The sequence below is a fragment of the Oncorhynchus kisutch genome, unplaced genomic scaffold (genome assembly GCF_002021735.2).
Source record: "Oncorhynchus kisutch isolate 150728-3 unplaced genomic scaffold, Okis_V2 scaffold3051, whole genome shotgun sequence".
NCBI classification, from domain to species: domain Eukaryota; kingdom Metazoa; phylum Chordata; class Actinopteri; order Salmoniformes; family Salmonidae; genus Oncorhynchus; species Oncorhynchus kisutch.
Genome location: NW_022264996.1, coordinates 454,776 through 467,977, shown reverse-complemented (window position 1 = coordinate 467,977; position 13,202 = coordinate 454,776). Strand labels below are relative to the sequence as shown.

The 13,202-nt window shown below is 45.5% G+C and overlaps 1 protein-coding gene across 5 annotated transcripts in view; it reads left to right on the top strand.

Moving 5' to 3' along the window:
* The window catches only part of LOC116371246 (rab-3A-interacting protein-like), a 62,359-nt gene extending 49,390 nt beyond the window's left edge, over nt 1-12,969 (top strand). For 4 of the 5 annotated variants that reach the window (XM_031820114.1, XM_031820118.1, XM_031820113.1 and 1 more), the window contains 4 exons: nt 3,439-3,551; nt 8,465-8,564; nt 9,496-9,565; nt 10,795-12,969. In XM_031820114.1, coding sequence (XP_031675974.1) covers nt 3,439-3,551; nt 8,465-8,564; nt 9,496-9,565; nt 10,795-10,877 — 366 coding nt within the window. In that variant the 3' untranslated portion in view covers nt 10,878-12,969. The remainder of the gene's footprint in view (nt 1-3,438; nt 3,552-8,464; nt 8,565-9,495; nt 9,566-10,794) is intronic. The other variant, XM_031820116.1, reaches the window with a different exon arrangement.
* Nucleotides 12,970-13,202: the final 233 nt, after the last annotated feature.

Below are 13,202 nucleotides of genomic sequence, written 5' to 3'. Positions count from 1 at the left end.
TCTGTACTAGTGTTCTCATTAGTGGTCTGTACTAGTGTTCTCATTAGTGGTCTGTACTAGTGTTCTCATTAGTGGTCTGTACTAGTGTTCTGTACTAGTGTTCTCATTAGTGGTCTGTACTAGTGGTCTGTACTAGTGTTGTCATTAGTGTTCTGTACTAGTGTTCTCATTAGTGGTCTGTACTAGTGTTCTCATTAGTGGTCTGTACTAGTGTTGTCATTAGTGGTCTGTACTAGTGTTGTCATTAGTGTTCTGTACTAGTGTTCTCATTAGTGTTCTCATTAGTGGTCTGTACTAGTGTTCTCATTAGTGGTCTGTACTAGTGTTGTCATTAGTGGTCTGTACTAGTGTTGTCATTAGTGTTCTGTACTAGTGTTCTCATTAGTGTTCTGTACTAGTGTTCTCATTAGTGGTCTGTACTAGTGTTGTCATTAGTGGTCTGTACTAGTGTTCTGTACTAGTGTTCTCATTAGTGGTCTGTACTAGTGTTGTCATTAGTGTTCTGTACTAGTGTTGTCATTAGTGTTCTGTACTAGTGTTGTCGTTAGTGGTCTGTACTAGTGTTGTCGTTAGTGGTCTGTACTAGTGTTGTCGTTAGTGGTCTGTACTAGTGTTGTCATTAGTATTCTGTACTAGTGTTGTCGTTAGTATTCTGTACTAGTGTTGTCGTTAGTGGTCTGTACTAGTGTTGTCGTTAGTGGTCTGTACTAGTGTTCTCATTAGTGGTCTGTACTAGTGTTGTCGTTAGTATTCTGTACTAGTGTTGTCGTTAGTGTTCTGTACTAGTGTTGTCATTAGTATTCTGTACTGGTGTTGTCATTAGTATTCTGTACTAGTGTTCTCATTAGTGGTCTGTACTAGTGGTCTGTACTAGTGTTCTCATTAGTGGTCTGTACTAGTGTTGTCATTAGTGGTCTGTACTAGTGTTCTCATTAGTGGTCTGTACTAGTGTTGTCATTAGTGGTCTGTACTAGTGTTCTCATTAGTGGTCTGTACTAGTGTTGTCATTAGTGGTCTGTACTAGTGTTCTGTACTAGTGTTGTCATTAGTGGTCTGTACTAGTGGTCTGTACTAGTGTTCTCATTAGTGGTCTGTACTAGTGTTCTCATTAGTGTTCTCATTAGTGGTCTGTACTAGTGTTCTCATTAGTGGTCTGTACTAGTGTTGTCATTAGTGGTCTGTACTAGTGTTCTCATTAGTGGTCTGTACTAGTGTTCTCATTAGTGTTCTCATTAGTGGTCTGTACTAGTGTTGTCATTAGTGGTCTGTACTAGTGTTGTCATTAGTGTTCTGTACTAGTGTTCTCATTAGTGTTCTGTACTAGTGTTCTCATTAGTGGTCTGTACTAGTGTTGTCATTAGTGGTCTGTACTAGTGTTCTGTACTAGTGTTCTCATTAGTGGTCTGTACTAGTGTTGTCATTAGTGTTCTGTACTAGTGTTGTCATTAGTGTTCTGTACTAGTGTTGTCGTTAGTGGTCTGTACTAGTGTTGTCGTTAGTGGTCTGTACTAGTGTTGTCGTTAGTGGTCTGTACTAGTGTTGTCATTAGTATTCTGTACTAGTGTTGTCGTTAGTATTCTGTACTAGTGTTGTCGTTAGTGGTCTGTACTAGTGTTGTCGTTAGTGGTCTGTACTAGTGTTCTCATTAGTGGTCTGTACTAGTGTTGTCGTTAGTATTCTGTACTAGTGTTGTCGTTAGTGTTCTGTACTAGTGTTGTCATTAGTATTCTGTACTGGTGTTGTCATTAGTATTCTGTACTAGTGTTCTCATTAGTGGTCTGTACTAGTGGTCTGTACTAGTGTTCTCATTAGTGGTCTGTACTAGTGTTGTCATTAGTGGTCTGTACTAGTGTTCTCATTAGTGGTCTGTACTAGTGTTGTCATTAGTGGTCTGTACTAGTGTTCTCATTAGTGGTCTGTACTAGTGTTGTCATTAGTGGTCTGTACTAGTGTTCTGTACTAGTGTTGTCATTAGTGGTCTGTACTAGTGGTCTGTACTAGTGTTCTCATTAGTGGTCTGTACTAGTGTTCTCATTAGTGTTCTCATTAGTGGTCTGTACTAGTGTTCTCATTAGTGGTCTGTACTAGTGTTGTCATTAGTGGTCTGTACTAGTGTTCTCATTAGTGGTCTGTACTAGTGTTCTCATTAGTGTTCTCATTAGTGGTCTGTACTAGTGTTCTCATTAGTGGTCTGTACTAGTGTTGTCATTAGTGGTCTGTACTAGTGTTCTGTACTAGTGTTCTCATTCTCATATCATTACATTTGAAATGTTTTACTTGCAACATTGTTCGCGGAGACGGCTTTGTATGCAGTAATGAATAAATTATACAATCATATACAATCAATTAGACTTGACCAATCTGACTACATAACTACATAATGGTAATCTTTTATTGGAATGGTCCATCTCTATTGGTTAACTGGGTAATCAGGATGTCGACTAGGTCTATTCATAATACAGGTGAATGTATATTATTCAATAGGAGAGTGTGTGTATTCATTGAGTTATTAAGCTTGTTTTGGCTGATTTCATGAGGCTACAGACGATAAACAATCCCTTTTCATTGAGTTATTCAGCTTGTTTTGGTTGATTTCATGAGGCTACAGACGACAAAACAATCCCTTTTCATTTACGACTTATTGGTAACGACTAAGAGAACATATATTTTATTGTACAGATTAACAACATTTGCGTAGGAAAAAAAAGCTCTCTTCTTTATAGAAGTGTGCGCTGTCTCTTTAAATGAGTGTTGTTTGTTAGGCTGATTGTGGGTATGGAATCTACTGGAAACCAGGACGAGGCAAAGGAGAGAATTAGTTTTTGGTGCTGCAAGGGAGACGAAGTCAATTAGTAAAGTTTGTGGTGACAATCAGCTTTAAAATCAGCGTATTTCGCATTATGGTTTGGATATTATCACAAACAAAGTATGAGGGTAGTGAATTCAGCTGTAGTCTAGTTAGGAAAGGTAGCCTACATTTTAAACCTGGAAGCTACTGGTATCGTCCTGCATTGTTAAAAATTTCTGGCCTGTATGGACATTGTTTTGCGAACCGTAATGAACAATTTCATTACGGTCCATGTGGCATTATTCAAGCGTGTCAGTGTCTGTGCAGCATGAGTGGGGACTGTGGAGCTAATGCAGCCCAGAACAGTCTAAAATGTACAGAAGTTTCGCTGTACCCTGCAACACTATTCTGTACTCTGAATAGACTGATCTGTTACACTGCCCTCTTGTGGCAGAATAGAGGTACTCACAGATGAGAAACTGACACTTACTGAAATAAGTATTTAGAAATGTTGACTAAAACTAGAAGTAACTGAAGCAGTACTGTCTATAAATATAATGTACTTTCACCCTGACCCCTAACATCTGACCTCATCTTGGAGGCTGTGGGCTTCAGAGCACTTTCACCGTTAACTCTAACCTCTCCTGTAGCTGGGGTCGGCCATCTTGGAGGCAGTGGAGAGGAACACGCTCAGTGTGGAGCCGGTGGGTTTCCAGACGCTGCCTGTCGTCAAGGCCTCTGCTGTGGAGTGTGGAGGACCAAAGTGAGTACGCTGACGGCTACCCCAGCTGACGGCTACCCCAGCTGACGGTTACCCCAGCTGACGGCTACCCCAGCTGACGGCTACCCCAACTAACGACTACCCCAACTAACGACTACCCCAACTAACCCAGCTGACGGCTACCCCAGCTGACGGCTACCCCAACTAATCCAGCTAACGACTACCCCAGCTAACGACTAACCCAGCTAACGGCTACCCCAACTAACCCAGCTGACCGCTACCCCAGCTGACGGCTACCCCAACTAACGACTAACCCGGCTAACGACTACCCCGGCTGACGGCTACCCCGGCTGACGGCTACCCCGGCTGACGGCTACCCCGGCTGACGGCTACCCCGCCTAACGACTAACCCGGCTAACGGCTAACCCCGCTGACGACTAACCCGGCTGACGACTACCCCGGCTGACGGCTAACCCGGCAAACGGCTAACCCGCCTGACGACTAACCCGCCTAACGACTAACCCGGCTAACGGCTAACCCGGCTAACGGCTAACCCAGCTGACGACTACCCCGGCTGACAACTAACCCGGCAAACGACTACCCCGGCTAACGGCTAACCCGGCTAACGACTACCCCGGCTGACGACTAACCCGGCAAACGGCTAACCCGGCTGACGACTAACCCGCCTAACGACTAACCCGGCTAACGACTAACCCGCCTAACGACTAACCCGGCTAACGACTAACCCGGCTAACGGCTAACCCGGTTAACGGGTAACCAAGCTGACGACTACCCCGGCTAACGACTACCCCAACTAACGGCTAACCCAGCTAACGACTACCCCAACTAACCCAGCTAACGGCTACCCCAATTAACCCAGCTGACGGCTACCCCAGCTGACGGCTACCCCAACTAATCCAGCTAACGACTAACCCAGCTAACGACTAACCCAGCTAACGGCTAACCCAGCTAACGGCTACCCCAACTAACCCAGCTGACGGCTACCCCAACTGACGGCTACCCCAACTGACGACTACCCCGGCTGACGGCTACCCCGGCTGACGGCTACCCCGGCTGACGGCTACCCCGGCTGACGGCTACCCCGGCTGACGGCTAACGGCTAACCCAGCTGACGGCTAACCCGGCTAACGGCTAACCCGGCTGACGACTAACCCGGCTAACGACTACCCCGGCTGACAACTAACCCGCCTAACGACTAACCCGCCTAACGACTAACCCGCCTAACGACTAACCCGGCTAACAGCTAACCCAGCTGATGACTAACCCGGCTAACGACTACCCCGGCTGACAACTAACCCGGCAAACGACTACCCCGGCTAACGGCTAACCCGGCTGACGACTAACCCGCCTAACGACTAACCCGGCTAACGACTAACCCGGCTAACGGCTAACCCAGCTGACGACTAACCCGGCTAACGACTACCCCGGCTGACAACTAACCCGGCAAACGACTACCCCGGCTAACGGCTAACCCGGCTGACGACTAACCCGCCTAACGACTAACCCGGCTAACGACTAACCCGGCTAACGGCTAACCCAGCTGACGACTAACCCGGCTAACGACTACCCCGGCTGACAACTAACCAGGCAAACGACTACCCCGGCTAACGGCTAACCCGGCTGACGGCTACCCCGGCTGACGGCTACCCCAGCTGACGACTAGCCCAGCTGACCCAGCTGACGACTAGCCCAGCTAACACACTGACTTCCACTGCTCATTGTTGACAAAAATTCAGGGTGCAGTGTTTGGAGTAGGCTGTTACTACTACTACTACTACTACCACTACCACTACTATAGATGAGATGTGCAATTCTCTGCAAAGTTGAGAGGAATTATCAGTAACCATTTACAGTTGGCTGTATCATTCATTCACCCTAGCGTTTTCTCTTCATTTTGTTCACTGCTGTTCTCTGTATGTTCCTCAGTCACATTCTAACATGTTCCTCCACTGTTCTCTATGTTCCCTCTGTATGTTCCCTCTGTTTAATATGCCTCACGTTCTAGCATGTTCCTCCACTGTTCTCCATGTTCCCTCTGTTTAATATGCCTCACATTCTAGCATGTTCCTGCACTGTTCTCCATGTTCCCTCTGTTTAACATGCCTCACGTTCTAACAACATGCTCCTCCACTTACACTTCATGGCCAAAAGTATGTGGACACCTGATAGTCGAACATCTCATTCCAAAATCATGTCCATTAATATGGAGTTGGTCCCCCCCATTGCTGCTATAACAGCCTCCACTCTTCTGGGAAAAGTTTCCACTAGATGTTGGAACATTGCTGCGGGGACTTGCTTCCATTCAGCCAACAAGAGCATTAGTGAGGTCAGACACTGATTAGGCCCATTTCATTAATCTCCTGACGAACAGTTTGTGTGCTGCTGCTCTGCCATGGAAACCCATTTCATGAATCTCCTGACGAACAGTTTGTGTGCTGCTGCTCTGCCATGGAAACCCATTTCATGAATCTCCTGACGAACAGTTTGTGTGCTGCTGCTCTGCCATGGAAACCCATTTCATGAATCTCCTGACCAACAGTTCGTGTGCTGCTGCTCTACCATGGAAACCCATTTCATGAATCTCCTGACCAACAGTTTGTGTGCTGCTGCTCTGCCATGGAAACCCATATCATGAATCTCCTGACGAACAGTTTGTGTGCTGCTGCTCTGCCATGGAAACCCATTTCATGAATCTCCTGACCAACAGTTCGTGTGCTGCTGCTCTGCCATGGAAAACCATTTCATGAATCTCCTGACCAACAGTTTTGTGCTGATGTTGCTTCCAGCGGCAGTTTGGAACTCTGCAGAGAGTGATGCAACCGAGGACAGACATTTTCTTTTTACACGCTACCAACTTCAGCTCTCGATGGTCCCTTTCTGTGAGCTTGTGTGGCCTCCCACTGTGTTTCTCCTAGACGTTTCCACTTCACAATAACAGCACTTACAGTTGATCTGGGCAGCTATAGTAGGGCAGAAATTTGACGAACTGACTTGTTGAAAAGTGCGCGCTAACCAAGGTTGCCAGGTGCACGGTGTTTCCTCCGACACATTGGTGCGGCTGGCTTCCGGGTTGGATGCGCGCTGTGTTAAGAAGCAGTGCGGCTTGGTTGGGTTGTGTATCGGAGGACGCATGATTTTCAACCTTCGTCTCTCCTGAACAGGAGTTGTAGCGATGAGACAAGATAGTAGCTACTAAACATTTGGATACCACGAAATTGGGGAGAAAAAGGGGTAAAAAAAAAATAAATAAAATAAAAATGAAAGTCACTGAGCTCTAAAGTAAGGCCATTCTACTGCTAATGTTTGTCTACGGAGATCGCATGGCGGTGTGCTCAGTTTTCTACACCTGTCAGCAACGGGTGAAGTTGAAATAGCCAAATCTACTGATTTTGAAGGGGTGTCCACATGCTTTTGAATATATAGTGTATCTCCATGTTTGTGTTTAATATGCTCTCCTTCTGCTCTGTCTACAATATGAATCAGTAATCATCTCTCTAGAATCCTAGGGGGAGATTACAATGTACTGAAACTGCTATCCTCCTTCCTCACCCAACCGTGACCAATCAGAATCCACCGCTGACAATTGACTTCCTGATAATGTCTCTGACCTTGGTTAGAATATTGGGTGGATTAAAGGAGATTATTTGTTCAAATTGGGAGGAAGAAGAGAGAATTGGGGGAATGATGTTTTGGTTCTCAGTGGTTCACTGTCTGTGTGAAGGGAATACAATGTGTTTACCCAAAGACCTCATTCATTCTGGTTCCACCCTGCTCTCTCAACATTTCTTTCATTCTTCCTCGATGTGTCTCCCCCTCGCTCTGTGTGTCTCTCTCCCCCTCGCTCTGTGTCTCTCTCCCCCTCGCTCTGTGTGTCTCTCTCCCCCTCGCTCTGTGTGTCTCTCTCCCCCTCGCTCTGTGTCTCTCTCTCTCTCGCTCTGTGTCTCTCTCGCTCTGTGTCTCTCTCTCTCTCGCTCTGTCTCTCCCCCTCGCTCTGTGTGTGTCTCTCGCTCTGTGTGTGTCTCTCGCTCTGTGTGTGTCTCTCGCTCTGTGTGTGTCTCTCGCTCTGTGTGTGTCTCTCGCTCTGTGTGTGTCTCTCGCTCTGTGTGTGTCTCTCGCTCTGTGTGTGTCTCTCGCTCTGTGTGTGTCTCTCGCTCTGTGTGTGTCTCTCGCTCTGTGTGTGTCTCTCCCCCTCGCTCTGTGTGTGTCTCTCCCCCTCGCTCTCTGTGTGTGTCTCTCCCCCTCGCTCTCTGTGTGTGTCTCTCCCCCTCGCTCTCTGTGTGTGTCTCTCCCCCTCGCTCTCTGTGTGTGTCTCTCCCCCTCGCTCTCTGTGTGTGTCTCTCCCCCTCGCTCTCTTTCTATTCCTTAAACATGATCAGTCCAGTTAGGCTGGCCAGGCCTGGTCTCTCAATGTGCTGTGATGTTGAGTTTTAGGTGATTAGACATTCAGCTGTTTTCAGGGTAATACTGGGCCTCTTTCTTACCACTTGGTTTCAGAATGGCCTTTCTTACCACTTGGTTTCAGAATGGTCTTTCTTACCACTTGGTTTCAGAATGGCCTTTCATACCACTTGGTTTCAGAATGGTCTTTCTTACCACTTGGTTTCAGAATGGCCTTTCTTACCACTAGGTTTCAGAATGGCCTTTCTTACCACTTGGTTTCAGAATGGCCTTTCTTACCACTTGTTTTCAGAATGGCCTTTCTTACCACTTGGTTTCAGAATGGCCTTTCTTACCACTTGTTTTCAGAATGGCCTTTCATACCACTTGGTTTCAGAATGGCCTTTCTTACCACTTGGTTTCAGAATGGTCTTTCTTACCACTTGGTTTCAGAATGGCCTTTCTTACCACTTGGTTTCAGAATGGTCTTTCATACCACTTGGTTTCAGAATGGCCTTTCATACCACTGTCTCTCTGTTTCTTGTCTCTCCTCACAGAAAGTGTGCCCTTAGTGGCCAGACCAAAACCTGCAAGCACAGAATCAAGTTTGGAGATTCCAGCAACTATTACTACGTGTCTCCTTTCTGTCGTTATCGGGTGAGTTTTACCACGTCTACAGCGTGGGGCGGCTGGGTAGCCTAGTGGTTAGAGTGTTGGACTAGTAACCGAAAGGTTGCAAGACGTTATCGGGTGAGTTTTACCACGTCTACAGCGTGGGGCGGCTGGGTAACCTAGTGGTTAGAGTGTTGGACTAGTAACCGAAAGGTTGCAAGTTCAAGTCCCCGAGCTGACAAGGTACAAATCTGTCGTTCTGCCCCTGAACAGGCAGTTAACCCACTGTTCCTAGGCCGTCATTGAAAATAAGAATTTGTTCTTAACTGACTTGCCTAGTAAAATAATAAATAAACCTGTAATCCCATACGACGTCCACAGCACTCTCATTTATCAACCTGTAATCCCATACGACGTCCACAGCACTCTCATTTATCAACCTGTAATCCCATACGACGTCTATCAACCTGTATTCCCCTACGACATCTACAGCACTCTCATTTATCAACCTGTAATTCCCTACAACGTCTACAGCGCTCTCATTTATCGACTTGTAATCCCCTACGACGTCTACAGCACTCTCATTTATCAATTTGTAATCCCCTACGACGTCTACAGCACTCATTTATCAACCTGTAATCCCCTACGACGTCTACAGCACTCTCATTTATCAACCTGTAATCCCCTACGACGTCTACAGCACTCTCATTTGTCAACCTGTAATCCCCTACGACGTCTACAGCACTCTCATTTATCAACCTGTAATCCCATACGACGTCTACAGCACTCCCATTTATCAATTTGTAATCCCATACGACGTCTACAGCACTCTCATTTATCAACCTGTAATCCCCTACGACGTCTACAGCACTCTCATTTATCAACGTCTAATTCCCTGCATAAGAAAAGCATTCATGTCCACCATCTAATGTTTCACCAGTCTAGACATTTAACCTGGATCTCTCCCTCTCTCCAGATCACGTCAGTTTGTAACTTCTTTACCTACATCCGCTACATCCACCAAGGGTTGGTCAAGCTGCAGGACGGTGAGATAGGCTAGCAGTGCATTTCCTGTACCGCTGCAGCCATGTTGTTTTTGCCTACAGTCACATGTGCATGTGAATACACTTTGTCTTTAGTGGTTTCAGCTAATGTGAAGCTTTGGATGGATCCCATGGATGGACGTGCTATCAGGAAACCACAGTACAAGGACACATGCATATGAATAAGTCATGTAGAGTCGTGTGTCTTATGGACCCAGTGGTGCTGTAGATTGGGCTAACTCAGCAGCTATCTGACATGGTGGAATCCTAACAGCATAGAAATGGAATACCTAGAATGGGAATCCCCATTCACCTCAACATTCTGATTCTATTTCTATGTCCATTACCGTAGAGGGTGGAGGCTCATCAGTCACACAGCTCATTTAGAGAAGTCTCCTCAAGGTTACCTACTAGCACAAGAACGCCATTGTTTTTCAATAGAGGAGACGAGTTCGGAGCCAAGCGATGATGTTTTTAACGTAGCCACGGAATGGCTGTTCTAGCATTTGGTCGTTTATAGGATTCCCACAATCTTCAACAGTAGCCGTACTGGCAGTCTTTAGTCTCCTGTTGTCATGCTGACTATGTCCCTACAGTATAGTCAGAATGTGTTATAATGTCCCTACAGTATAGTCAGGATGTGTTATAATGTGTTATAATGTCCCTACAGTATAGTCAGAATGTGTTATAATGTCCCTACAGTATAGTCAGGATGTGTTATAATGTGTTATAATGTCCCTACAGTATAGTCAGGATGTGTTATAATGTCCCTACAGTATAGTCAGGATGTGTTATAATGTCCCTACAGTATAGTCAGGATGTGTTATAATGTCCCTACAGTATAGTCAGAATGTGTTATAATGTGTTATAATGTGTTATAATGTCCCTATAGTATAGTCAGAATGTGTTATGTGTTATAATGTCCCTACAGTATAGTCAGAATGTGTTGTAATATTTATGCTCTTTTCTGTCCAATTCTCCTTTCCTCCCTCCCTCCATCCCCTTTCCTCCCTCCCTCCATCTCCTTTCCTCCCTCCCTCCATACCCTTTCCTCCCTCCCTCCATCTCCTTTCCTCCCTCCCTCCATCTCCTTTCCTCCCTCCCCCCATCCCCTTTCCTCCCTCCCTCCATCCCCTTTCCTCCCTCCCTCCATCCCCTTTCCTCCTTTCCTCCATCTCCGTTCCTGTTCTCCATCACCTTTCCTGTTCTCCATCTCCGTTCCTGTTCTCTAGCAGAACAGATGTTCTGGGAAGTGATGCAGTTGAGGAAAGAGATGAGTTTTGCTAAGCTGGGCTACTACAAGGAGGAACTGTGACCAACCAATCACGATACAGAACAGAGGGATGCGTGTCTGAATCTCAACCTATCATCAGATGCACTCCCGTGACAGACAGGATAGCTCTCCAATCATCCTACCCTCCTGGCTCTCAGAAGGACGAAGGACAGCCCCCAACGCTCCTCATCGCTACCCCTTCCAATCTCTCATCCAATCACGTGTCATTTCAGGAGAGTCCTCCCATCCTCTGTCTTCAATACCTACAAGTATATGACTTAAAATGCATGCCCCTTACATCCTGACTGGTCTACCAATAACACTGAGTAGTTATTCAGGATGTAAGGGGATTGGTAGTTCAGACTGACTGATCTACCAATAACAGTGAGTAGTTATTCAGGATGTAAGGGGATTGGTAGTTCAGACTGACTGATCTACCAATAACAGTGAGTAGTTAATCAGGAAGGGGATTGGTAGTTCAGACTGTCTGTCTAGAACATGACCTTTGCTTGTCATTCTGATTGGTCTGCTAGAATGCATATTGGAACAGAGAGGAAATGCTCTAAACCCAACGGCTGCTTCCAAAATGGCACCCTGTTCACTGTAGTGCACGATTTGTGGCCCCTATGAGCCCTGGTCAAAAGTAGTGCACTAAATATGGAATAGGGTGCCATTTGGGACACATAGACAAGTGTAAATCGAGGCGCTCCGTCCATCCAGCCATCTGTGGTTATTCTATCCATCTTATCTCCAGTCCGTATTTAAAACCAGAGGACCGTAACTATGGTGACGACCACGCCGCTGAATGTAACTTGACGCCGTCATTATATGTTTAGAAACGCTGAATGAGCTCCTCTGTCCACACTACAAGGCTGAGTCACAAATGGCACCCTATTCCCTATATAGTTAACTGCTGTAGTGGTGCAGTATGCACAGCAGGGGTTCCCAAACCTGTTTCATTATTATTGTTTATTGAGATTGACCTTCGTTAAATACAACAGCAGCTTCCTTTTGTTTCATTTGAGGGACCTAGGAAAATGACTCATGACTTATTTTAGGACATTTATTTATTTTATTTAGTGGTTTTTATTTAACCTTTTTATTTAACTAGACAAGTCAGTTAAGAACACATTCTTATTTACAATGACAACCCCCCCCCTAACCCTGACGACGCTGGGTCAATTGTGCTCCACCCTATGGGACTCCCAATCACGTCTGGTTGCGATACAGCCTGGATTCGAACCATGGTCTGTAGGGACTCCTCTAGCACTGAGATGCAGTGCCTTAAACAGCTGCGCTACTCAGGAGCCCCGATGATGATGATGATAATAATAACTATAATAATAGAAATAAATAGTCTAGACCTGATTTCCCAAAATGTTTTCCGCTACCAAATGTTATATTACGATCATTTATATGAACCTTCAATTTAATTATGCATATTCTATTTTACAGGAAGTGATTCGATCAATTGATAGCGACGGAGTCACACATTGTATAAGATTACTCCGCAAGCGAAGTCCAATTTCTTTTGACTCCTCGACTTTAGAAGGTCGTAAGCTCAGCTTCTCGATGTCACAGAGCCAAAGCAAATACATTCCCCATGTGCATCAGAGTCTTCCTCTTTGTCATTTTACTACTTGTTTCTAGCCTAATGCATTGCGGAGTGACGCTTCGATTTAGATCGGAAGGTCCCGTGCCCTCCAGGTGACACTTCGACTCCCCGTATGTTTGGGACCCGTGATGTAGAGAATAGGTGCCATTTGGGAGCAGAACATGAGGAGGAGGATTCTGTTGGGTTCTGTCCAATACAAGGACTTTAGAAGAATCTGGACAAAGGTTTTGAAGGTTTTAGAAAACACATCGATGATGATGATGATGAAGAACATTCTCTCTGGCTTTTTAGTTCTTTACCAACCCTTAGTTAGAAGTATGTAGCTGTGTCGTCGTGTGTGTGTGTGTGTGGTGTGTGTGTGTGTGTGGTCTGTGAACGTTCCAATCTATATACCTTCTCCTGGTTTTCCATCCTTCCATCCCTCCAAGTCCTCTGTTAACATTCCAACTCCAAGCTTTCCTCAATTTATTTTAGTGCCTTTCTGGAACACACTGAATAAAATATGGTATACCTCTGGAACCAACGTGTCTGTTTGTGAACATGAAATCTGTTGTCCCAAACACAGTCAGTGTAGATATGATGACACATTTAAGGGTAAAATTGTCAGGACACAATTCTACTGCATAATAAAAATAGATATCTACATTGTTCAGTACATTCTGCACGTTGCCCAAGCTTTGTCTTATAAAAGTAGGGCAACTTATCTTCCTGTTAATGGTTCTCCTTCCCGCCACGTCTCTGGGCTTTCAACT